Genomic DNA, 27500 nt, shown 5'->3' with positions numbered 1-27500 from the left:
GACGTCTGACATCACCTGGTACATCAGACTGACATCACCTGGCCTCTCAGCTTCTCTGGCACGCTCACATGATGTGTGTGTGTGTATCAGAACAAGTTAACGTATGAGTGAGAGGGTGTGTACAGCTGCATGTGGGTGTATTCATGTGTGTGTAGGTACATCCCCTAAAAAAAGAGATGTATATACAGCACTAGTTAAAACGTTGGACACAGCTGCTCATTCAAGGGTTTTTCTTCATTTTTACTAGCTTCTAGATTGTGGAATAATAGTGAAGACATCAACACTATGAAACAACACATATGGAATCATGTAGTAACCAAAAAAGTGTTAAATAAATATTATTATAATATTCTATTCTTCAAAGTAGCCACCCTTTGCCTTGATGACAGCTTTGCACACTCTTGGCATTCAATCATACAGTCGTATGAAAAAGTTTGGGCACCCCTGACAATTTCCATGATTTCCATTTATAAATAATTGGGTGTTTGGATCAGCAATTTAATTTTGATCTATAAAATAACTGATGGACACTAATATTTCAGTAGTGAAATTAGGTTTATTGGATTAACAGAAAATGTGCAATATGCATCAAAACAAAATTAGTGTCCTTTTGCTAAAATAACAGCCTCTAGACGCTTCCCATAGCCTCTAATGGGTGTCTGGATTCTGGATGAAGGTATTTTGGACCATTCCTCCTTACAAAACATCTCCAGTTCAGTTAGGTTTGATGGTTGCCGAGCATGGACAGCCCGCTTCAAATCATCCCACAGATTCTCAATGCTATTTAGGTATGGGGACTGCGATGGCCATTCCAGAACACTGTACTTGTTCCTCTGCATAAATGCCCGGGTAGATTTTGAGCAGTGTTTTGGGTCGCCCTGGCGTAACTTAAACTTTGTGACTGATTCTTCAACATTATTTCCAAGAATCTGCTGATATTGAGTGGAATCCATGCGACCCTCAACTTTAACAAGATTCCCAGTACTGGCACTGGCCACACAGCTTGTGGGTAGCAAGTGTTTTTCTTGGAACGCTGTGTTATTTTGCTGCCATGCATAACGTCCCTTGTTATGACCAAATAACTCAATCTTTGTTTCATCAGTCCACAGCACCTTACTCCAAAATGAAGCTGGCTTGTCCAAATGTGCGTTTGCATACCTCAAGCAACTCTGTTTGTGGCGTGTGTACAGAAAAGGCTTCTTCCGCATCACTCTCCCATACAGCTTCTCCTTTTGCAAAGTGCGCTGAACGATGCACAGTGACACCATCTGCAGCAAGATGATGTTGTAGGTCTTTGGAGGTGGTCTGTGGGCTATTTTTGACCGTTCTCACCATCCTTCGCCTTTGCCTCTCTGATATTTTACTTGGCCTGCCACTTCTGGCCTTAACAAGAACTGTGCCTGTGGTCTTCCATTTCCTCACTATGTTCCTCACAGTGGACACTGACAGCTTAAATGGTCTGCGATAGCTTTTTTTGTAGCCTTCCTCTAAACCATAATGTTGAACAATTTTTGTTTTCAGGTCATTTCAGAGTTGTTTTGAGGCCCCCATGTTGCCACTCTTCAGAGGAGAGTCAAAGAGAACAACAACTTGCAACTGGCCACCTTAAATACCTTTTCTTATGATTGGATACACTTGTCTATGAAGTTCAAGGCTTAATGAGCTCACCAGACCAATTGTGTGTTCCAATTAATCAGTGCTAAGTCGTTACAGGTATTCAAATCAACAGAATGACAAGGGCAGAGCCTATTTTTCACATCTGATTTAATTTCATACAACTTAATATTGCTACACTAAAGATCTTTGTCTGGACAATACCCCAGTACTCAGCTTTTATTAGAAAATGCCACTGTGATCATTTTCTGTGACGACAGAGTAAATTATTATGCAGCCTCAGAGGGGTGCCCAAACTTTTTCATACGACTGTATGTGCTATTTTATGGTTTGGATATCTTCACTATTATTCTACAATGTATAAAATAGTAAAAACCCTTGAATGAGTAGTTGTGTCCAAACCTCTGACTGGTACTGTATATATAATACATGGTTTTTGTGTCTGTTTGCATCTGTGTAGGTGTGTGTGTTTGTGTGTGTGTGTGTGTGTGTGTGTGTGTGTGTGTGTGTGTGTGTGTGTGTGTGTGTGTGTGTGTGCGCGCGCGTGCGCGTGTGTGCGTGTGTGTGTGCGCGCGCGTGCGCGTGTGTGTGCGTGTGTGTACGTCTTTGCATGTACGTTTTAAGAACGTGAGGGAGCGAGTGACCTATACCTAGGCAGCTGGTGCCGTTGATCTGCTGGTAGCCCTGGGGGCAGCTGCAGTGGTAGGAGCCCATGTTGTTGACACACTGGCCCACCCTGTCACAGGGCATGGTCAGCTCCTGGCACTCATCCACATCTGCAACCACAGGTACAGCTCTCAATGCAGGCAACACACACACACACGCACATACTGTAAGTGTGAACACACACAAATACACATAAAGATGCACATAATGTGCACGCACACACACACACGCACGCACACACGCACGCACGCACACACACACACACGTACGCGCACACACATACTTGGACCAAAACACAGACACTATGCTTTATGGGCAGATAGATGATATGAGTGCGGAGGGTGAGTCCATTTTAGGGTTTTAATTAAGGTAGATTCTATGAGGGGTTGGTGGGATTCATCAAACAGAAAATCAACTCCTGAACCATCAACAAACCTGAGCATCTGACAGCAACACAAGTTCAACAATCAAAAGGAAGAGAGTGTTATAAATAGATTGGTGGATTGATGCTGTACATTCCATGATTCAAAATACATTCAACTAGATTAACAATGTACATAATATTGATACTGTATTTGCTGATGCTGAGTCCAAAAATGCAATCTTCAGAATCATTATCAGAACCGAGTGGTTTTAAGAACTTTTTTTCAGATCTATCTAAACACAGTTAACTGCAAAGTGTCCCAAAACATCCACTGCACAGCAGGACATTGTACCGCATGAGACAGTGTGCAGTTCTGAACGTGAGGGTGTAATTGTATGAGTAAGTGTACAATGGTATGAGTCAGCGTATAACGGTGTAAGTCAAGTGTGTAATGGTAAGAGTCAGAGGGTAGTAAGAGTCTTACCGTCACACTGGTCCCCCGCCGGGGAGGCCCTAAAGCCCGGCCCACAGTTACACAGGTAAGAACCCACAGTGTTCTGGCAGTGCCCCCTGGTACACACCTGCTCATCCTGGCACTCATCCACATCTGGGGCACAACACACAGCACTGTTAGGGCAAAACTAGCATACAAATCATCAAACAAAAGCAGTAAGGATTTTATATTTATTCAGGATCCCCATTAGCTGCTGCCAAGGCAGGGGTCCAGAAACATTAAGGCAGTTATATATAATAAAATAAATATATGACATTATATTTGGAAGGTTTAGATTAAAGGTCGACCGATTATGATTTTTCAACGCCGATACCGATACCAATTATTGGAGGACCAAAAAAAGCTGGTACCGATTAATCGGCCGATTTGTTTTTAGTTTTTTTGTAATAATGACAATTACAACAATGCTGAATGAACACTTAATTTAACTTAATATAATACATCAATAAAATCAATTTAGCCTCAAATAAATACTGAAACATGTTCAATTTGGTTTAAATAATGCAAAAACAAAGCGTTGGAGAAGAAAGTAAAAGTACAATATGTGCCATGTAAGAAAGCTAACGTTTAAGTTCCTTGCTCAGAACATGAGAGCATATGAAAGCTGGTGGTTCCTTTTAGCATGAGTCTTCAATATTCCCAGGTAAGAAGTTTTAGGTTGTAGTTATTATAGGAATTATAGGACATTTCTCTCTCTACCACTTGTATTTCATATACCTTTAACTATTGGATGTTCTTATAGGCACTTTAGTATTGCCAGTGTAACAGTATAGCTTTGTCCCTCTCCTCGCTCCTCCCTGGGCTCGAACCAGGAACACAACGACAACAGCCACCCTCGAAGCAGCGTTACCCATGCAGAGCAAGGGGAACAACCACTCCAAGTCTCAGAGCGAGTGACAATTGAAACACTATTAGCGCGCACCCCGCTAACTAGCTAGCCATTTTACATCGGTTACTAATCTCGGGAGTTGATAGGCTTGAAGTCATAAACAGCGCAATGCTTGACGCACAACGAAGAGCTGCTGGCAAAACGCACAAAATTGCTGTTTGACTGAATGCTTACGAGCCTGCTGCTGCCTATCACCACTCAGTCAGACTGCTCTATCAAATCATAGACTTGGCCTTAGGTCATTAATAAGGTCGAATCCGTAAACGATCATCTCGAAAACAAGACGTTTACTCTTTCAGTGAAATGCGGAACCATTCCGTTCTGGCAAATTAGGCGGCCCAAACTGTTGAATATACACTGACTCTGTGTACAATGAACGTAAGAGAAGTGACACAATTTCACCTGGTGAATATTGCCTGCTAACCTGGATTTATTTTAGCTAAATATGCAGGTTTAAAAATATATACTTCTGTGTATTGATTTTAAGAAAGGCATTGATGTTCATGGTTAGGTACACATTGGAGCAACAATACGCACCGCATCGATTATATGCAATGCAGGACATGCTAGATAAACTAGTAATATCATCAACCATGTGTAGTTAACTCGTGATTATGATTGATTAATTGTTTTTTATAAGATAAGTTTAATGCTAGCTAGCAACTTACCTTGGCTTACTGCATTCGCGTAACAGGCAGTCTCCTCGTGGAGTGCAATGAGAGGCAGGTGGTTAGAGCGTTGGACTAGTTAACTGTAAGGTTGCAAGATTGAATCCCTGAGCTGACAAGGTGAAAATCTGTCGTTCTGCCCCTGAACGAGGCAGTTAACCCACAGTTCCTAGGCCGTCATTGAAAATAAGAATGTGTTCTTAACTGACTTGCCTAGTTAAATAAAGATTAAATAAAGGTGTAAAAAAATATATATTTTTTTAAATGTCCAAAAATACAGATTTCCCATTGTTATGAAAACTTGAAATCGGCCCTAACTAATCGGCCATTCCGATTAATCGGTCGACCTCTAGTTCAGATGCTACATTGAGGATTCTGAGGTGCGTCACTAAAAGTCAATAACATCAAACACGGCCCGTTCCCATTTGAGGCTGAAAAGACCATTTTTGGAATAATAATACTTGAAATAATGTGAATTAAATGCAAAAGCTGTGTTCAAGGAATTGTCAATGATGTTGGCCTTTCTACCGCATCATGAATGCTAGTGCTGTCCACACCATAGAGAATCTATTAACTTAAGAAATAATAGGGAGGAAGGATGTTATGTATGCAAACAATATCAAAAACATTTTGAATATCCTGATGAAAGTGGCAATTGTCCGCCCGTTTTAAACCTATACGTGTCTCTTCTAAGACCCTATGATCCATGAACCGTACATAATACACACAACATCTTGGTTTCATCATACTTCTTATGGTGTGCTCTCAAATAGGGAGTAGTTTTCACATTCATTTCTCAAAAATTAAACATATTGATAGGAATATCTCAAAGTACCCTTTTTTATTGTGCTAATTTGTATACATATTGTTTTAAACAATATACTCTACAAGCTAGTGGGCTCAGAATCTAGACATCCTCCATATTTGCACACTATAAGAGTATAATGACCGAGATGTTGTCTGTATCATGTAATGTTCACAGATCATAGTGTTTTACAGGAGGCATGTCTAGGTCTAAAAAGGGCCTAAAATGGCCACTTTCCTCATGATTTTCAAAAAAATGGTTTGTGCTACAAATGTAAAAGCATGTATATAAAAAATTTCCTGAACATATATTCTATTTTCAAGTTTTCCTGGGGTTGAATCGCCTCACACTTTGATACACAGACTCCAAGAGCAAGGTAGCGGGGAAAAGATTATTCTCATTTCAGGTGCAAGAGGTGGGCCAGGTAAACAGCGAGAGATATTGATGCGTCGTATTGGGAGAAAGATGACGAGATATTGATATACCGCAACTCTTAAGGGTTTCATATACTTTCATTACCCCAAACAGCCCAGGGTGATTACTGAAATTCCATCATTTATTTAGCAGGGCCCAATAGCTTCACTGTGGGCACAACGGTCCGCTGAAAAGGTTGAGCGCTGCCAGGCCAATTCTGAATGATTTATAAACCTGCACTACAAGGTCTCCATCTTAAGCAAGGCGCCTTGTGACTGGCATTAAAGACACTGTGGGAAAAGTTTGGGAAAAGTGCTTCGCTGTGCTAAACTGACTGTCTTAGACAGGCAGAGTCATTCATTATGTCACATATACAAACAGTGCCCAAACAAATAAGTGATTATGAGGTAATATGTGCTTACTTTTACGGCATTCGCTCTTTGCCGCTATTATGCTGTTTACATTTATGGGTTTTCTGGAAGATTCTAACCAGTGGCTATTTCAGTTTGGACAAAATGGTGATTCTCTCTAAACTATGATATCATCCAGTAATAATGGAATCCAGTCTTCTAGATCATTCAGGGACTTGGTAGAGCTAGTTTTGAGTTGTCACTTGAAAGTCCCATAACACCATAAAGCACTAGAATTAGGGTGTTACCTTCACATGATTGTCCATCTAGGCTGAGCGTGAATCCATCATTACACGAGCAGACAAAATATCCCTCAAAGTTGGAGCACTTCCCATTGGCACAAGTTGACTGGTGCAGGCATTCATCTACATCTGGGCAGAGTCAAGAAAACAGGAGGGAAAGAATTGTAGTCAAAGATTTTTACAATGTGTTTAATATCTCAAATGTCTAAACATGCTGCCATGTTGGATATGATATTAGAAAACCAAACTCCAGCACAATGTTATTTTTTCATGCTTCACAGTGTGTTTAATGGATCTCAAAACCAATGTTTGGGCCAACCTTCACTTGGCTTAAGGTAATGCACCTGGAACTGCATCATAATGTGTGTAAACAACCCTCATTGTCTTGGATAAGATACAACCACACGAAACAGATCCATTGAAAGTTGGCATGACCTAGCTAAGGACCTAAACCAGCACCACTACCTTAAATGAGACTCTAGAGGTCTCCCTATGTGTCACGATGGCCTAATGATTTCCTGTCCCAACCTGCACCCTGCCTACCCACTGTGGCTTGGCTGGGTCAGGACACTGTGTGAATACCGCTCACAACCTCACAGTCAACCATCCACCACATGCAACACGTACTCTCTGGAAGGGCTGAGTGATGCACCTATGGTTTCAACAGAAACCGGTCGACTTCCAGGAAAATGTGGGTCCATATGGTGGCTTTTTAATTGGTTGATTTGTGGGACTTATACTGTACTGAGCGTAAATAGAAATACTACATTTGTTTCCTGAGGTGTTCTTTGTCCATTAAACAGAAACGGTTCAGGAATGAGATTAGATTATTCCTTGAAACTCATGGTTAAATAATACTGTCTATAAAGTGTAGGAAATTCACTCATGGAATGTGTGCGTTGATTCTGCTGCAGGTCTCCCAGGCAGCTCACATGATGTCCTGGAGCTAGGATTAAAGCTGATGTGAGGCATCATGTACCTCACTGACAATACAGACTGTACCCAGCGACCTACTCTGCATTCCACATCTAGCTAGTGCGTTTCAGAAGGTGGCTACAGCTAGGGCTGTGGCGGTCATGACATTTTGTCAGCCGGTGATTGTCAAGCAAATAACTGCCAGTCTCACAGTAATTGACTGTTAATGAACTTAAACACATTTAGCATCTCCTGTCTTCCAAGCATAGCCTACAAGCCACTGATGCAGACCTTTGGAACATCTACATTTTTAAAAAGTCTAATAAATCCATGTAATTTAGCCTACACCTTCACAAGAAATCCATTATTTATTTTAGACAGGTCTAAAGAAGCATGATATGAAATCCATTATTTATTTTAGACAGGTCTAAAGAAGCATGATATGAAGAAAATGTAGTCTATTTCAGAAGAACAGAATAACAGAATATTTTTGAATACATTCCAAGGCTGTATGATGCGACTCTAATGACAATTTGTTTTTTAAAGTTGTATGAAAGGTTTGAGCTCTGCTTAGTTTTTTTGTGCAAACTGTACACACTTCATCAGTCTCTCATTCACAATTTGACAAGCACTTGATAATGCCTTGAATTTCCCGACTGCATTCCCTTTGTGTGGCCATTAAGCCCCTAAAAAATCCATGCCTTTTGCACCAGTGGTGCTATGCCCTTGATCTGAATATGATAATTATAATTCCCTTCTCCCCGCTGCGTGCCGAAGCACCTCTCACTCACATGGCTCTCCGTCACGTGATCGGGTCTTTCTTACAGGCTACAAGTGAAGACAGACACACCTGGACGCAACAGCGTGCATCCTTATCCATTTCTGAGGTGCATATTGAAGATATTGGAAGAAAGGTCCACATTTACTTTTCATCAGCCAACAAGATGAGTAGGCCTAACTAACAGCAAAAGCACTAACTTATGTCAATCGACTATCCCCATAGTGCAAAAGTTGACCTATTCTGTGTGAGAAATAAATATTCCAAACATAGTACAGGACAGTTGTGGGATGCGATAGATCCCAAATTAATACAACCACTAGCATTAAAAAAACTGTTTTTATGCTTTGAGCCTGAAGCAACAGATGAGAATATTTAGTTTAAAATGTTGATAAACTATTAGGCTATTTCTTAACATTATAAGCGCAGCAATGCTTCTTGATTTAATCATGTCTTTACATACACTAAATAATATATGTGGGAAATAATGTTTTGATTTGGAATGGACCATTATCATGCACCTGTCTCGAAACAGGGGCAGCGGGAAAAAAATACATTTAATCGATGCACTTTAATAGTGAATGAAGGATGCTTTCCCTGTGGTTCATTTATATATCAGCCAGGTAGGCTTTACTCCTGTTAAAAAGAAGCAACGTGCTTAATATTCGGAAGGTTGAGAAATAAATATAGTAGGCCTAGCATATAGAAAGCTGATTGGATCCTCCTCTTTTTAATAGAGGCCATCACTCTGTTTTCTCACGCAATTGCATAGCCTATAGAAATATTGCACAACAAGAGCTCATGGGCTGTCATGAAGTGTTTGATTAGATTTTCTATTACATTTGCATTGATGTCAGAGTGATTAGAGGGACAATAGAGTGCAGAGTACCAGGCAGTTAGTAAGTTTGGTAGGTTACTAATGACCATCAGCAGCATCAGAGCTTGGAGATGTCTAATTACCGTAAACGGTGGAACATGGAATTTGACTGCCATCATGACTCGTGACCGCCGGTGTGGCAGTAATATGTCACCGTAACAGCCCTAGCTACAGCACTGTATTCTGTATATGACCAACAGCAGAGTAAACACTTAGAACTGTCAGTGCAGGGTAGTATTAGAAATTCTAAATAGTGATATCCTCTCGATATATACCCTGTCGGAAATACAGTCTGTGTCCCAATTCCCCTGCTTTCAGTCTGTGTGAGGGCTTTGAGAAGACAGAGAAGCAGTGAACCAGCACTGTGGCTCAGGGGTTCTGAGGAAACTCTTGGACTTCGTAGTAAAGGCGGAGTGTAAGAGAGATGGAGTGGGGGACGAGCCAATGCCCCAGGACAAAGCACACACCTAAACAGCTTTGTCCCCCCCCCAGGCAGTATAGAATTTCAATTCAGAGCCAAGCCACTCCAGTAATTTGGATGCTCCTGATTATTTGTGAGAGAGAGAGAATGTGCAGTCACATACCGACACACTGTCCTCCCTGGCCCTGGAAGCCCTCTGGACACGAATCACACTCATAAGAGCCCAGCAAGTTGACGCACATGCCGGATGGACACACACCCATGTCCAGACACTCATCTATATCTGTTCGAGAGAGAGAGAGAGAGAGAGAGAGAGAGAGAGAGAGAGAGAGAAGGGGTGGGGGGAAAGAAAGAGAGAGGCGAGGAGAGAGGCAAGGACTGAATCAACACCACAAAAGGCCAAGGATTTAAGTGTGGGTGATGTGTAAGTCGGCAATATACATATCATGTTGTTAATATGTCAGAAACAACCATGGCATTGTCTTATCATGAACCCCCCTCTAATTCTCTTGCCCCTAAAGCTCTCCAAATAGAACCCAAATCGTTGAAGGGCGCTTCTTGTACCTTCACACTGGCCTGTTGGGCTCATCCTGAAGCCGCTGTCACAGTGCCGACAGATGTAGGAACCCACATTGTTGACACAAAAGCCATCCTCAGGACAAGCGTGGGAGTTCAGACACTCGTTTAAATCTGAGCGAGGGATACAGAGAGGAAGAGGAGGGGAGAGAGAGGGATGGAGGGAAAGACGGAGGTGGGAGCGAGAAGGAGAGATTTGAGGATAGTAACTGGCTCCAACAAAGATACTCAATCTTTCAAGAATAATCAACCCTTTCTTGGTACTCACCCAAACCCATTAAGAACATAAGCATAATCCCCAAAACCCTGGAGAAATGTGATGGATTACACATCATTTTAGTGCTGTGTCACTTTTGTTTTACAAACATGTCAGACATTACTCCGTCCAATATCAACAAGGGCAGCGGAAGTTCAGGCTAAAGTGATGCAATCCCCTGGTCTGTCCGTAGATCTGTGCCAGATCTCTATGTACCCCAGTCTGAATGTGATATCCATTGATCTAAACAATGGACAGTCTGGCATTACAGAGAGCTAGAAGAGTGACTCATGACTCTCTTTCCTTGACTTTAACTGAATATCATGGACATTGCTGATTCATGCCAGGACTGTCTCTGCTTCATACCCTCCCAGCCCCCTAAAATGGACCAAAGCCAGCTTAAGGTGACATAAACTTCCTCTGAGGGCCCTGGGCGGGACTTCCTGTGGGACATTACAAAAGACAGAACCAACAAGGAAGGAAACAGGGACTCTAATTGGAGGGGAGTGGTATCCAGGATACCACTCCCCTCCTCAGTAACCAAACATCCCCCCCACCTTGAAGTAGAGAGTGTAAATGCATGACTCAGCAAAATGACGACAGGCAAGAAACAGACTGGACATGGAGTGGAAAACTTTATTTCGGTTTTAACTCGTCATGTAGTGTTGCCTCTGGTTAAGTAAGTGTTTTCAAAGTATTTTTAAACTGAACAAAAATATAAATGTTTAAGATGTTACAGTTCATATAAGGAATTCAGTCAATTGAAATATATATTCATTAGGACCTAATCTATGGATTTCACATGACTGGGCAGGAGTGCAACATGGTGAGTGGTGGGTGGGCACCCACTACCCACTTGGCAGTCAGGCCCACCCACTGGGGAGCCAGGCCCAGCCAATCAGAATGAGTTATCCCACAAAAGGGCTTTATTACAGACAGAAATATGCTGTTTAATCAACTTCTTGATATGCCACACCTGTCAGGTGGATAGATTATATTGGCAAAGGAGAAATGCTCACTAACAGGGATATAAACCAATTTGAACACAACATTTTAGAGAAATAAGCTATTTGTGTGTGAAACATTTTTTTATTTCAACTCACGAAACATGGGACCAACACACTGCATGTTGTGTTTATATTTTTCTCCAGTATAGTTTCGTTTTCATCATTGGATTCAAGTATAACCAGTCACTCAATGTTCCATCTGTCTTATTGAAGATTAAGGGCTGTTGTCCTCCAAGTTGCCTGTTTTTGCACTCTTCTTAATATTAATAATAGATCAAGTACTCATATCCACATAGAAATCCCTGGCAAACGGTGATAAATTATATCCTCATATTTCCTTTTCAGATGTTTGACTGTTACAGTACAGTACAGTTACGGGGAAATAATCATTGGCCTTATGCCTCCGCAAAACTCATTTTGTGTCATTTTGTGGAAGAGAAAATCTGTGTAGAAACACCAGAAACCACCTAATGACAGTGTTCACAGTATTTATATCCCGGGATGGGGAGGAGGATGGGGAGGACGTCGCTAATGGGCCACACTGTGGTCATCTCCTAAAATGCAGCCCCTATCTCCAGGGAGGGGGGACAATGCCAATGGGGAACTATACTGGAGACAACTGGGGAAATAACTAGGGGTTTCAACAAAAATGAAAACACCCAAACAGCTATCCAAATGTGTGCTGCTTGTGGTGCACAACACGTATTGAATCTCAGGGAGTGTGGTGGTATGTGTGTGAAATGACTTTACCAATGCAACTGGTTCCCTCCTCATCTGTCATGAAGCCTGGTTGGCACACACACAGGAAGCTGCCGGGAGTGTTCCTGCAGCGGCCGTTGGAGCACAGTGATGCAGACTCCAGGCATTCATCAACATCTGTAGCAAGGCAGGAGTCATGGGATGGAACATGGGTCAACTTGCTAAGAGACATACTGACATGCTAATGTAAGTGGATTAAAGTATTATGAGTATAGATTGTGTTTATTTCAAACCACCAATGCACCAAAGCGGTAACTAAATTATTATTCTACAACATTCACACATAATTCCAAAATGCTGAAAGGCTAGTTAAATCATTATATATCACAAGTATATTCAGAAAAGGCCGTCATTGTAGGCTGTCATTGTAAATAAGAATTTGTTCTTAACTGACTTGCCTAGTTAGATAAAGGTTAAATAAAATAACAAAATATTCCCATTTACTTCAATTAATATATGTTCTGGGGCAAATGTGAAGAGTGAAAACCTAATCCAATCAGACCAAATGACAAAAAGACTCCGTTCCCATTGGTCTGATAAATGGACGTGACCTTTGACGTCTTGTTTCTTACCGACACAGGTGGTGTGTGTCTCATCCATCTGGTAGCCCTCTCTACAGATGCAGGTATAACCCTCCACAGTGTTGTAGCAGATCCCCTGGCCACAGATGTGAGGGTTGACCTGGCACTCATCCACCTCTGGCCAAGAGCGAGAGACAGAGAGAGAGAGAGAAAGAGAGAGACAGAGACAGAAAGAGAGAGAGAACGAGAGAGAGACCCAAATAGCAGGATTTTGAGTATGCATGCTGAACACAATCATGGAGGAAACCTCATGCTACTCTTCAAATACTAAATACATAAATACTGTATCTATATGCGCAGCATAAACAAATCTATTCCATTCCTGCAAATGGCCTTTCCTCTCCCTAGCCGATATTCTCATCAACTTCCCATTCATGGCTGCAAATGTGTTTCTGTATGACAAATATTGGCAAGGATTCAGCACGCCCAACCAACAACTGCTGATAAGCCAATGCTTATTAGCTTGGAAACCCCCTCTGACTTTAAATCTCATAAGGTTCTTGAGCTGGCGAACTTAAAGACATGCTCCGGAACTTTGCATTTTTTAAACCTCACGCTTTGGGCTGGATGTGTCAATGTTAGGTTCATGTCAATGTTTAGTTCATACATGCATAATCTATGAGCAGAATTACTGTCTTACCTCAATTAGCCCGCAAAATTCCTAGTTTGATAGCAACTGTTTCCAGGAAGTTGAGTGGCGCCATTTCCCCTACATTTTCCCCCACGTGGGCCAGCTCCCTAGCAATTCGAGTTCCAGCCAATGAGCTTCAGCCCCTCCCCATTTGAGTGACAGCTAGCAAGATGCACACACATCAGAGTGAGAGAGCGCAATGATGTGGTGCACATATCTGCACGTGACATAATATGCAATTTGTGTGGACCACTTTTGGCTCGTGAGCGCTACTTTCAGAACTACTAGCTAAAAAGTATATAAAAGTACCAGAATTTTTTTTAAATGTGCAGAGTATTCACTCAAAAATGTATATGTTAGGCATTAGGCATTTGGATCCAAGATACTAACCCTGACATTCTTGTACTCTCTGAAACTTGGTTAAAACAATGTATAGCTGAACACCGCAGCTCAATCAGGTGTAAGAATACCGACTGCACAGTAGCAGCTCACTTTGTTGAAGCTAAACATCCTATCTCCTCCCTCAAATACACAGGTATCGAGCATGTAGCACTCACATCCGTCATCATGAAGTGCTTTGAGAGACTAGTCAAGGACCATATCACCTCCACCCTACCTGACACCCTTGACCCACTCCAATTTGCTTACCGCCCAAATAGGTCCACAGACGATGCAATCTCAACCACACTGCACACTGCCCTAACCCATCTGGACAAGAGGAATACCTATGTGAGAATGCTGTTCATCGACTACAGCTCGGCATTCAACACCATAGTACCCTCCAAGCTCGTCATCAAGCTCGAGACCCTGGGTCTCGACCCCGCCCTAGACGGGCATGTGCAACTGGGTACTGGACTTCCTGACGGGCCGCCCCCAGGTGGTGAGGGTAGGCAACAACATCTCCTCCCCCTACCTGACTGATCCTCAACACTGGGGCCCCACAAGGGTGCGTTCTGAGCCCTCTCCTGTACTCCCTGTTCACCCACGACTGCGTGGCCACGCACGCCCAACTCAATCATCAAGTTTGCGGACGACACAACAGTGGTAGGCTTGATTACCAACAACGACGAGACGGCCTACAGGGAGGAGGTGAGGGCCCTCGGAGTGTGGTGTCAGGAAAATAACCTCACACTCAACGTCAACAAAACTAAGGAGATGATTGTGGACTTCAGGAAACAGCAGAGGGAACACCCCCTATCCATATCGATGGAACAGTAGTGGAGAGGGTAGCAAGTTTTAAGTTCCTCGGCATACACATCACAGACAAACTGAATTGGTCCACTCACACAGACAGCATCGTGAGGAAGGCGCAGCAGCGCCTCTTCAACCTCAGGAGGCTGAAGAAATTCGGCTTGTCACCAAAAGCACTCACAAACTTCTACAGACGCACAATCGAGAGCATCCTGGCGGGCTGTATCACCGCCTGGTATGGCAACTGCACCGCCCTCAACCGTAAGGCTCTCCAGAGGGTAGTGAGGTCTGCACAATGCATCACCGGGGCAAACTACCTGCCCTCCAGGACACCTACACCACCCGATGCTACAGGAAGGCCATAAAGATCATCAAGGACATCAACCACCCGAGCCACTGCCTGTTCACCCCGCTGTCATCCAGAAGGCGAGGTCAGTACAGGTGCATCAAAGCTGGGACCGAGAGACTGAAAAACAGCTTCTATCTCAAGGCCATCAGACTGTTAAACAGCCACCACTAACATTGAGTGGCTACTGCCAACCACTGTCAATGACACTGACTCTTCTCCAGCCACTTTAATCATGGGAATTGATGGGAAATGATGTAAATATATCACTAGCCACTTTAAACAATGCTACCTTATATAATGTTACTTACCCTACATTATTCATCTCATATGCATACGTAGATACTGTACTCTATATCATCGACTGCATCCTTATGTAATACATGTATCACTAGCCACTTTAACTATGCCACTTGGTTTACATACTCATCTCATATGTATATACTGTACTCGATATCATCTACTGTATCTTGCCTATGCTGCTCTGTACCATCACTCATTCATATATCCTTATGTACATATTCTTTATCCCCTTACACTGTGTATAAGACAGTAGTTTTTTTTGGGAATTGTTAGTTAGATTACTTGTTCGTTATTACTGCATTGTCGGAACTAGAAGCACAAGCATTTCGCTACACTCGCATTAACATCTGCTAACCATGTGTATGTGACAAATAACATTTGATTTGATTTGATTTGAAATAATACAACGTGGCTGCTATGAAAGTGAACCGTGTCTACGCTTGATCAGGGGTGTATTTATTCCGCAGAAAAAATGTTTTGCAAACGTGACAAAACGGGGATAAACATACCTGAATTTGTCCAACAGAAACTCTTGTTTGCAACTGTTGGACTAATGATTACACTCTATATCAGCTAGATGCAGGCAATAATGTGCAAGGCAGTATTGAATATCACTGTCTGTCACCTCAAATTTGTCTTTCGACGCACCTACGTTGTAAACTGTCATTCATAGGCGGGGTTGTAGCAATCTCATGATGGGTGTAGGGAGAATTTGAGTATCATGTAGTTGCCTAAACCTGTCACTGTTACATTGAACTGTGTGAATGGAATATGAATGACAGTCATCCAATATGCTGTAATAGAAATAAGGCCACGCTCATTAAAAAAACTATTTGTACTCCCTCTTCTTAAATGGCACCGACCGCCAACGATCGGGACCCTACTACTACAGAGGGAGGCCTAATGGATCTCCTGTCTAAAAACACTGACTCCTAGTGGTCTGATTATTGAATTTGACCTCAGGCCATTTCAACCCAATGATTTTTTTTTGCCCACAGTTTCTTAGCTTATACTGCATGTCATGTTTCCCATGTGATGATGCTCATTATGCATTATGTTTGAACCACAACAAGATATGAAATTAACTAATGAAACAAAGATGAAAGTAAATTAAATGTAAGAATAATGATTGTTGATATTAGCATAATGTATTCCATTATATCTAATCATGTTGACATACGATTATGTAAATAATTGTCTGCATGTATTGACATGCTGTAAAACATTTGTTTCACTGTTTTTCATCCCTCATTACCTTAATTACTATGACACACCCCTCACTGTGTTCATTGGCTCCACTAATTGCACTGCTTGTCTACATAACTGTATCAAGCAGTTACAATGTAACCCTGAAGACAGCACTGCGTTCCAAAATGTTGGTTACTATACCCATTAAATGTTTGGGATTGTGCGACCTTCTTTCTTTTTTATAGCCCTATCCATATAGGCCAATTTCTACAAGTGTAAAGGGTTAACGCCGTTAGATGTAGTTCACCACAGTGCACTTCGTTTTATAACGGGTGATAGGTTTTGCACTCATCACTACTTGCTCTATCAGAAATTAGGATGGCCCTCTTTGACCTCATGGAAGTCGAAACACTGCATTTTGTAAAAACTCCCTCATTACCTTACATCTTTACTTACCTACAGAAGAACGAGTTACCATACCAGATCACAGGGATGGATATCTATGGAAATTCCGTCTGTTGCTACAGACTTTTAGCTTTAAGTTTCTTTGCACCCCAAGTATGGAACAATCTTCAGAGTTCCCTACAAATGGATATATTGGTGCCTTTCAGACTATTTGCATTTACTGTTATATTATTGTTGCTCTTTAATTATTTGTTATTTTTCAATGTTCTTATTTTTCAATTTTATTTATGTATTTATAAATGTTTTACTTCAGTTTATTTAGTAAATACATTCCTCTTAAGGATCGGCCCCTTTTCCCCCCCGATTTTTGCCTAAAATGACATACCCAAATCTAACTGCCTGTAGCTCAGGACCTGAAGCAAGGACATGCATATTCTTGATACCATTTGAAAGGAAACACTTTGAAGTTTGTGGAAATGTGAAAATAATGTAGGAGAATATAACATATTAGATCTGGTAAAAGATCATCTTTGAAATGCAAAAGAAAGGCCACAATGTATTATTCCACTTTAGGCTCTATTTAGATGTTGGCCACTAGTTGGCAGCATTGCGTGTGCAAAGTTTTAGACTGATCCAATGAACCATTGCATTTCTGTTCAAAATGTTGTATCAAGTTGGCCCAAATGTGCCTAATTTGTTTATTAATACATTTTCAAGTTCATAACTGTGCACTCTCCTCAAACCATAGCATAGTTTTATTTCACTGTAACAGCTACAGTAAATTGGACAGTGCAGTTAGATTAACAAGAATTTAAGCTTTCTTCCCATATCAGATATGTCTATGTCCTGGGAAATGTTCTTGTTACTTACATGCTAATCATATTAGCACACGTTAGCTCAACCGTCCCGTGGGGGGGGAGGCACCGATCTCGCAGTTAACACTTCTTTAAAAAAGCATTGTCGGTTGTAGGCTTGTAAGTGAGCATTTCACTGTAACGTCTACACCTATTGTATTCGGCGCATGTGACAAATACAATTTGATTTGATTTGATTTCAAAGTGTTGATTGGGGGACCTCTTTGCTGTGCAATGTGATTGTTTTTCACGTGTGTGCTTTATTGAATTTTTTGTTTTCTCTTTGTATTTTGTATTTTCTGGTGTATTTCCTATGTGCAATTTGTAATTGTAAGATGCAAAACAGATCTTGGTCTCAATGGGACTACCTGTTAAAATAATCGGCAAAATCCCAAAACCTACTCACTGGGTGCATCGATCGGTCTACTCATGTCTCGACATGAGGTCAGCTGTGGGACATAACACAGTGGGAAAGTATGGAATGAAGTAAATCATAGTGTCTAATGCCCATCAAAAGGCACCAATATGCAGACATATTACAGAAGTGGGCCACTGGACCTATAGTTCCAGAGACTTAAGAACTCCATCATATAAGCCGAAACTGCACAACTGTCCAATCACAGTGACCGAGCGGTCTGCCATTTCAGGACTTGATGAGAAGAAGAGAAAATTAAAGGGGTATTAAATTAGTGGTGATAGATGATGAATATAGTATTTAAGAATTACAGTGTTGCTGAGGAAATGGTCGTCAAAATGTCAGCAAGCTTCGAGATCACATTAACAATACATTACGCATCCCTGATATATGCGATTATTAATGTCTGGGCTTCTTCAAAGCTCAGCAGGCCAGTATGGTGGAATTACAAAGAATTGAAGTATTACTGTAAAAATTTCAATAGGCGAGGTATTATTGCTCAAATATGCCATATCTCCTCAGAGATACAGTTACATTCAATTACTGCTGTGTTTTATATAGGATTTAGGGAAGACATCAGCCAACCAGAGGAGGATGGGCTCCTGCTCTAGACTCTGCTTCCTGTCAAGGTTTCTTCCCGCCTAAGGAGATTTCCCTCATCCGTTCGGTCACGCGTTATATTTTAGCACTTTGTTAGAAATGTATTTGTAAAATGCACAATCATTTGATTGACTGACTGACTGATTGGTTGATTGAGCTACAGAATGACTAGCGAGTGTAGTTGCGTTACACCTTAAAGAGCATCTCTGCCATGTTACAATCAAACGATTGTTGTGTTTTGTAGAGGATGTACTTTAGAAAGAAACGTCATGTTGAGAATGATTAGCAAGCACAGAGGCACAGAGGCCAGAGTCTAATCACAGTAAGGATGACAGGATGATTTCAACAACAACAAAAAAGAGAGACGCAATTATGTATCACAGTTTACCGAGTACCTGTCATCAGGTGGCTTAATTGTTGTGGCTTCTTAATATGGTGTCACGTTTCCGGGACAACGGGACGTAAACCGCTGAGATGAGAGCGGTCTGGGTGCTTGGATGTCGCCTAGCAAATATAACCCCAAATACCCCCAGCGGTCCCCTGATTGGTCCAGGTGCTTTTTGTGGGCCTGGAACCAGATAGTCCCACTCCCTTCCCTCCACACTTGTCTCCGTGCCGACACTAATCTCTATTCTACTGCTCTGTGAAGTCCCCCCTCTTCCTCGCCCTGGGTATCAAAACAGGTGCGTTTCACACAAGTGGTTGCCTAGCGATGGCACAAATCTCTGGCCTCACTGGCCTTTCCCTTCCGATTCAAATAAACACAGCAACAACATCTAAAATGGGAGTCTCTCAAATAAAACAATACAGGACTCAAATACATTTCTCTAAGGGTCAGGAGAGAAAGAAAAAGTTGCTCTGCATTTTCATTGGAGTGATTTGAAGCCTTTATGAGGATGTTGTTAGACTATTGTTAAACTATTCCCATCTAGAAAGTGGAGAGAGAGACTTCATGTTGCCACGGCCCCTCAACAGCAACACAGGATTCCTAAATTTAGAAGAAGCCCGAAATACAACGGGGTAGAACCCCAGGGACAAAGAGAGGAGGTCCGGAAGAGTCAGAAAGTGCCATGTTCCCAGTTTGCGGGCCTCTATTCATTCATGATTTTTACACAATCAGCTTGGGATAGCTTAGATAGAGTTTGTAGCAGGGATAGTAGTTACTAACCGGTCAGCAGCACATTGACCAGTCGACTAAACTGTGTCCAGATGTCACCGGGTTACTGCGTGTCACTGTATGTCACTGTGGGCTCTTACCTGCTGACTGAGTCGGGGCGATGTCCTGGCCAGCGTTGGAGGGGAGGATCAGGGCTGGAGCAGGGGGGGACGTTTTCTCCACAACCTCTGCGAGACCAGGACAGATAGAGCCAGGGGAGAGAACAGCACAGTCAGACTTTCCGTGGTCTTTAAAATGAGTGTTTCAATGTTGAGTTGTTGTCATGAAACTGTAACACGGAGCGCTGCAGAAATCAACAATCCCAGCGGATAGAGATAAATCACTCTTCACCGTCACGTGCTGAGCTGACAGTTGTTCAAAGATTTTTCCAGCTTGGATACATATTGAACCCTTTTTACAACAATTGAAACCTTGCATTTAAATTAAGATAATCCTATACTAGAGCCTGGAGAACACCCATCACAAATGGCAGGTGCTCTTTCCACTATGACGATTAGACCTGTCACAAGGGAAAGAACATAATATATTTTCAAACCAACCCATTTTCATTTCTATTCTTTCAGGTCAAATTGACCAAAACAACATAAATCATAATTAAATAACTTCCACACTTTGCCCTGTGAGGGTGGGCACCAGCCCAGTGAGACTGAAATAGCAGCAGAGAGAGTAGAGGGGAAGGGAATGGATGAGACACCTGGGTAGGCCGGCTCCATCCTCATGGTAGAGACACCGGGAGAGAGCTGTGGCTGGCCAGCCTCGACCTCAACTACTGGCCTACTACTAGTAGCCTCCAGAATAACCAGCTCCTTGAAGGACAAAACACAAGACAAACACAATATGGACCTCGGGGTCAGTGGACTGATCCGTATAGACATGTGTGAGGTTTCGGTGAGCAAGCGCCGCTCATGCACCGCTGCCATGCGTGAGCTCGTCAAATAGGCCGGCAGTAAACTATTTACAAATCAGCTTGCATGGCAGCTGAAGGAAGGAAAGTGCTTGAAAGGATTGTAAGAGCAAGATTTCAGATAGTAAGAGCAACATTTGTTGTCATTGAGTGGACAAGGTCTATAGAATGCCCAAGTCAGTTGTGTGGACTCCAACTTGACTTCAGCTTTGTAGACATTTGGAGTTTCTCAGAGTATACTGCGCAACAGTGTTCACTTACTCCACCCTTGTCAAAGTGCTTTTAAAGAGTTTCAAGCAGCTGAGTCTACCTTACCGCTGAAAGAACCAAGACCAGATCATGTAAAAGAGAGCTTCTATATTTAATTCAAAAAGTCATAATATAATACTAAATCCATTACAGAAAGGTTTCAGGACTGTTCAGTATTTGAGGCTCTTAGGCTGCACTTAAACATGCAGCCGATTCTGATCAGTTGCTCAATTATTGGCAAAAGAGCTGATCTGATTGGTCAACTGACCAATTTGTGGAAAAAGATCAGAATTGGGCTGCCTGAGTAAACGCAGCCTTACAGTATGAGGCTGGACAAAAGCGCAAAGAGCAAAGTCTTGCCAGCTGCGAACGGCATTGACATAGATGTTCCACTGTGAATGCTCTAAGTGCGCTTAGGCTGAAAGCATGGAGCATTGATTGGCTCAAAGTCATGCAGTGGTGATGCCGACTTCATGCAGAGGTGATGCTGCAGGCTGCTTCTGCAGGTCGCTGCCATAGAGGCTGAAGGATGAATACTTCTTGTTGCATGCAAGAAAGCTTATTTCTGTTCCATTGTTTTTTTGCAGAAGAAACCCAACCTACCTGCTCAGGTGCATCTGTGGCAACTGGCCATGAAGACAAAATAAAAACAACACAAAGAAAGAATGAGTTCAAAAAATGAGTGGGACTGTTTGGAAGCACAAGGCTGGATATACCTGCCCTTGACTACCAAGGTTTGTCAGAGGCAAGTACATCATTTATTTGTATTTTTAGGACAACATTCACATTATAGTTCCCAATTAAATATAATCAGACTTTTGAATACATCAATTAACACGGCTGGGGCCAGAGAGGATTAATGATTTGCAATCCATAAGACGGTCACCTTCACAGGTACTTTTAGCTGTTCATGACTGCATCAACATGTGATATTTTTCATGGCCACGTACAAGTGTTAATCAGTAACAAGGATGTTCCACTAACACCTTATTTTAAACACTGGCCAAATGCCATGTCATAACTCAATCCTCTTGCATTTTTACGGAGGTCATAAAGACCAACGGTATTGTTACGAATGACGCATAACATTAGGCGTAAAATAAATTCCCTCCGCCAGGGTTCATAGCCCCTTGTGGCATGCAAACACTAATCGACACAGGTTTGGGCAGTGACTTTCTCCTCTTATTGTTTGTCTGAGTCTGTCCTCTGCATTGGATCCTCTGTGCTCAAGAGAAGTTTAGCTGTAGTTTGCATAAGTCTGTGCACTCTACCGCTGGCCAAGTTTCTCTTTCCCTCACCGGCCGCCAAGCATGTCCTGAACAATAAAAGAGAGGAACTCCATCTCTCCTCTCAGAACCCAGCGGTTTGAGTGGTGAGGGCAAGCCAAAGCATGTGAATCCTCATCATCCTATCTAGGGTGGAACTGAATTGGTGTCTGGGTGAGCAATGTTTTTAAAGACCCCCACACACTCACGCATACAAGTCGGTTCTGTCTTTTGTTTCACTTATGTGCTGCCTTTTGTCGAAGGGTGCATTACGAAAAAAGTGCGCTGGCACTGAAGGTACACGATATTCCACATATCAAAACAGGACAGCATCGTGAAAAGACAAAAGCATGGCCCCAGGGCCCATGTGTTACAGTCTATGATGCCAAATTCCACAGAGCACTCTACTTGAATTCTAAAAGACCAAGCAACTCCCATCTATGAGTCACACTGAGGCCCAGCTCATCCCAATGTTCTGTCTCTGTCTTTCTGGAGTACATTAGTAAAGATGGCTGCTCTTCTACTGGTGCTTGCTGTGTGATGTTGACTCAGCTGGTACAGAGGGAATTGTGTGATGTTGACTCAGCTGGTACAGAGGGAATTGTGTGATGTTGACTCAGCTGGTACAGAGGGAATTGTGTGATGTTGACTCAGCTGGTATAGAGGGAATTGTGTGATGTTGACTCAGCTGGTATAGAGGGAATTGTGTGATATTGACTCAGCTGGTATAGAGGGAATTGTGTGATGTTGACTCAGCTGGTATAGAGGGAATTGTGTGATGTTGACTCAGCTGGTATAGAGGGAATTGTGTGATGTTGACTCAGCTGGTATAGAGGGAATTGTGTGATGTTGACTCTCTTGGTATAGAGGGAATTGTGTGATGTTGACTCACCTGGTATAGGGGGAATTGTGTGATGTTGACTCTCTTGGTATAGAGGGTGTGAAGCTGGTGTGTGATGTTGACTCAGCTGGTATAGAGGGAATTGTGATGTTGATTGTGTGATGTTGACTCACCTGGTATAGAGGGAATTGTGTGATGTTGACTCACCTGGTGAGGGAATTGTGATGTTGACTGAGCTGGTATAGAGGGAATTGTGTGATGTTGACTGAGCTGGTATAGAGGGAATTGTGTGATATTGACTGAGCTGGTATAGAGGGAATTGTGTGATGTTGACTGAGCTGGTATAGAGGGAATTGTGTGATGTTGACTCTCTTGGTATAGAGGGAATTGTGTGATGTTGACTCCCCTGGTATAAAGGGAATTGTGTGATGTTGACTCAGCTGGTATAGAGGGAATTGTGTGATGTTGACTCTCTTGGTATAGAGGGAATTGTGTGATGTTGATTCCCCTGGTATAAAGGGAATTGTGTGATGTTGACTCACCTGGTATAGAGGGAATTGTGTGATGTTGACTCCCCTAATATAAAGGGAATTGTGTGATGTTGACTCACCTGGAATGGAGGGAAGCTGTCTCTCAGTGACGCTCAAGGCCTCCACTGGTTTCTCGGGGGTCGGGAAGGGCAGAGGTGGGGCCACAGGCTCTTGGTGGGTGATCTTTGGCTTGTTGATGGTCTCAGGTTGGCTGGGAAGTTTGGGTAGTTGATTGGGTAGTTTGGGCTTGTAAGAGCCTGTGACAGTGTAGCCCATCCCACCAGGGCATATCTCCTTGAATTTAGCTAAAAATGTTAAAAGAAAAATAACTATTCTTTACGCAAGAAAAAAAAACACATCAGAAACCACTTCCATCCCAAAAAACAGATCGAAATGTCCACATTAAATATATTTACTTTGCATAATTCATAGCTATATGACTAATTTGATTGATCTTTTATTTGATGTAACTCATATGTAAAGTACAATAAGTTAGGTTAGGTTTTTGTTGAAGCAGATTCACCACGTGTATATAATTCTCTGAGTTCTTTCCGAGCTCCACATACAGTGCATTCGGAAAGTATTCAGACCCCTTGACTTTTTCCACATTTTGTTACGTTACAGCCTTATTCTAAAATGGACGAAATAAAAAAAAATCTCATCCATCTACACACAATAAACCATTATGACAAAGTGAAAACAGGTTTATAGACATTTTAGCAAATGTATTACAAATAAAAATTTATTCAGACCATTTACTATGTGACTCGAAATTGAGCTCAGGTGCATCCTGTTACCATTGATCATCCTTTAATGTTTCTACAGCTTGATTGGAGTCCATCTGTGGTAAATTCAATTGATTGGACATGATTTGGAAAGGCACACACCTGTCTATATAAGGTCCCACAGTTGACAGAGAATGTCATAGCAAAAACCAGGTTGAAAGAATTGTCTGTAGAGCTCCGAGACAGGATTGTGTCGAGGCACAGATCTGGGGAAGAGTACCAAAAAATGTCTGCAGCATTGAGGTCCCAAGAACACAGTGGCCTCAATCATTCTTAAATGTATGAAGTTTGGAACCACCAATACACTCACTAGAGCTGGCCACCCGGCCAAACTTAGCAATCGGGGGAGAAGGGTCTTGGTCAGGGAGGTGACCAAGATCCCGATGGTCACTCTGACAAAGCTCCAGTTCCTTTGTGGAGATGGAAGAACTTTCCAGAAGGACAACCATCTCTGCAGCACTCCACCAATCAGGCCTTTATGGTAAAATGGCCAGACGGAAGCCATTCCTCAGTAAAAGGCACATGACAGCCCGCTTGGAGTTTGTCAAAAGGCACCTAAAGACTTTCAGACCATGAGAAATAAGATTCTCTGGTCTGATGAAACCAAGATTGAACTCTTTGGCCTGAATGCAAAGCATCGCGCCTGGAGGAAACCGGGCACCATCCCTACGGTGAAGCATGTTGGTGGCAGCATCATGCTGTGGGGATGTTTTTCAGCAGCAAGGACTGGGAGACTAGTCAGGATCGAGGGAAAGATGAACAGACCAAAGTACATAGAGTACATAAAACCTTCTCCAGAGCGCTCAGGACCTCAGACTGGGGCGAAGATTCACCTTCCAAGAGGAAAACAAGCCTAAGCACACAGCCAAGACAACACAAGAGTGGCTTCAGGACAAGTCTCATAATGTCATTGAGTGGTCCAGCAAGAGCCCAGCCAATTGCAGTTAAAACACTACATTTAACATTGATAGTGAAACAAATATATCAGATCAAACAGTAACTAATCCAGCTACCTTGGTAAACATTCCAACAAACGAAGAAGAACACATTGAAAGAGATACCTTAAAAAACGCTGCACTTCACATCAAGGTTAGTCCTGAAATGATTACACCAATCCTATATGTCTACTCAAGTTCATTTCCTGATTGAGGTGCCCAGAGGTGCCCAGAGTAAATGGCCTGCTCCTCAGTCTTGTCAGTCTCAGTTAGTATTGGATAGAAAACACTCTGAAGTTTCTAAAACTGTTTGAATGATGTCTGTGAGTATAACAGAACTCATATGGCAGCCAAAAACCACCTGAGAAGAAATCCAAACAGGAAGTGAGAAATCTGAGGTTGGTCGATTTTCAACTCAGGCCCTATTGAATTCACATTGGGATATGAATGAAGTTGCACTTCCTAGGGCTTCCACTAGATGTCAACCGTCTTTAGAAACTTGAATTAGGCTTCTACTGTGTTGTGGGACTGAATAAGAGCTGAATGAGTCAGGTACTGGCAGAGAGCCATTTCCTGGTCATGCGCATTCCACATGATATCGACTTGCGTTCCGTTGCTCCTCTAGACACAAAGGAATTCTCAGAAGATTCTGAAGATTTATGATAAAAACATCCTAATGATTGATTCTATACTTAGTTTGAAATGTTTCTTCGACCTGTAATATAACTTTTTGAAGTTTTTGTCCGAAGTAATGCACGAGCGTTTGGATATGTGTACTTAATGCTAGCTACTTTTGCTATAGATAACGGACATTATCGAACAAATCAAGCATTTATTGTGGAACTGCAATTCCTGGGAGTGCATTCTGATGAAGATCATCAAAGGTAAGGGAATATGTATCATGTAATTTCTGGTTTCTGTTGACTCCAACATGGTGGCTAATTAGATTATTTTTCTGAGCGTTGTTTCAGATTATTGCATGGTTTGCTTTTTCCGTAAAGTTTAAAAAAAATCTAACACAGCGGTTGCATTAAGGAGAGGTATATGTATAATTCCATGTTTGTATTATCATCTACATTTATGATGAGTATTTCTGTTGAATCGATGTGGCTAGGCAAAATCACTGGATGTTTTTGGAACTAGTGAACGCATCGCGCCAATGTAAACTCAGATTTTAAAAATATAAATATGAACTTTATCAAACAAAATATACATGTATTGTGTAACATGAAGTCCTATGAGTGTCATCTGATGAAGATCATCAAATGTTAGTGGCTAATTTTATCTCTATTTGTGCTTTTTGTGACTCCTCTCTTTGGCTGGAAAAATGGCTGTGTTTTTCTGTGGCTTGGTGGTGACCTAACATAATCATTTGTGGTGCTTTCGCTGTAAAGCATATTTGAAATCGGACACTGTGGTGGGATTAACAACAAGATTACCTTTAAAAACGGAATAAAATACATGTATGTTTGAGGAATTTTAATTATGAGATTTCTGTTGTTTTGAATTTGGCACCCTGCACTTTCACTGGCTGTTGTCATATCATCCCGTTAACGGGATTACAGCCCTAAGAAGTTATAACAGCTCTTAATTTTACCCACAGAGATGTTCTCACTTGGGGAAAAATGGGCCCCGTTCCAAGATATCATCCTCTAACTCTACCACCCACACTCTCTATAACAACCTGCTGTACCAAACTGCAAACCTGGAGGATTTGGCAACCAAAGGAATCTGGCAACCCAGATTAATTTGACTGCTGTTGTTAATTAGGCCAAACGAGGTCATTTAGTAATGTCTCTCGGAGCCCAGACAGACAATACAGGCACAAACGAAGAAAAGGGTTAGACTTATTCCCAGATAAACTCCCAGGTCTAATGGAATGTTTGGCTCGACGTCATAAATTAAATAAGACAGACCTTTTTGAGTGGAAGTGTGAGGACTCAGCGAACAGCTTCTATCTATTTAGTGTGGCTGTGGTCCACATGATCTGCAGGCGTCTGCTATTGTATCACCAAGGCGAACACTGACCATAATACCCACACAGGTTGCACTGACAGAGGGGGAGCCGTGGTGGAGTAAGGGGAGACAGTGGGAGTGTGGTGGTGGTGGTGCAGTAAGGGGAGAC

The 27500-nt window shown here is 42.1% G+C and overlaps 1 protein-coding gene across 4 annotated transcripts in view; it reads right to left on the bottom strand.

Annotated features, from left to right (window-relative positions):
• LOC112260775 (latent-transforming growth factor beta-binding protein 1) overlaps nt 1-27500 on the bottom strand; it is a 130012-nt gene that overhangs the window by 21130 nt on the left and 81382 nt on the right. For 3 of the 4 annotated variants that reach the window (XM_042323618.1, XM_042323622.1, XM_042323621.1), the window contains 11 exons: nt 23736-23960; nt 21623-21645; nt 20561-20672; nt 19947-20033; nt 12748-12873; nt 12167-12292; nt 10142-10267; nt 9741-9860; nt 6593-6715; nt 3129-3251; nt 2265-2390 (listed from right to left, as the gene is read on the bottom strand). In XM_042323618.1, the coding sequence (XP_042179552.1) occupies nt 2265-2390; nt 3129-3251; nt 6593-6715; nt 9741-9860; nt 10142-10267; nt 12167-12292; nt 12748-12873; nt 19947-20033; nt 20561-20672; nt 21623-21645; nt 23736-23960 (1317 nt within the window). The remainder of the gene's footprint in view (nt 1-2264; nt 2391-3128; nt 3252-6592; nt 6716-9740; nt 9861-10141; nt 10268-12166; nt 12293-12747; nt 12874-19946; nt 20034-20560; nt 20673-21622; nt 21646-23735; nt 23961-27500) is intronic. The other variant, XM_042323619.1, reaches the window with a different exon arrangement.

This window comes from Oncorhynchus tshawytscha, linkage group LG01 (assembly GCF_018296145.1).
Source record: "Oncorhynchus tshawytscha isolate Ot180627B linkage group LG01, Otsh_v2.0, whole genome shotgun sequence".
NCBI classification, from domain to species: Eukaryota; Metazoa; Chordata; class Actinopteri; order Salmoniformes; family Salmonidae; genus Oncorhynchus; species Oncorhynchus tshawytscha.
This window is presented reverse-complemented; position numbering and strand designations above follow the sequence as displayed.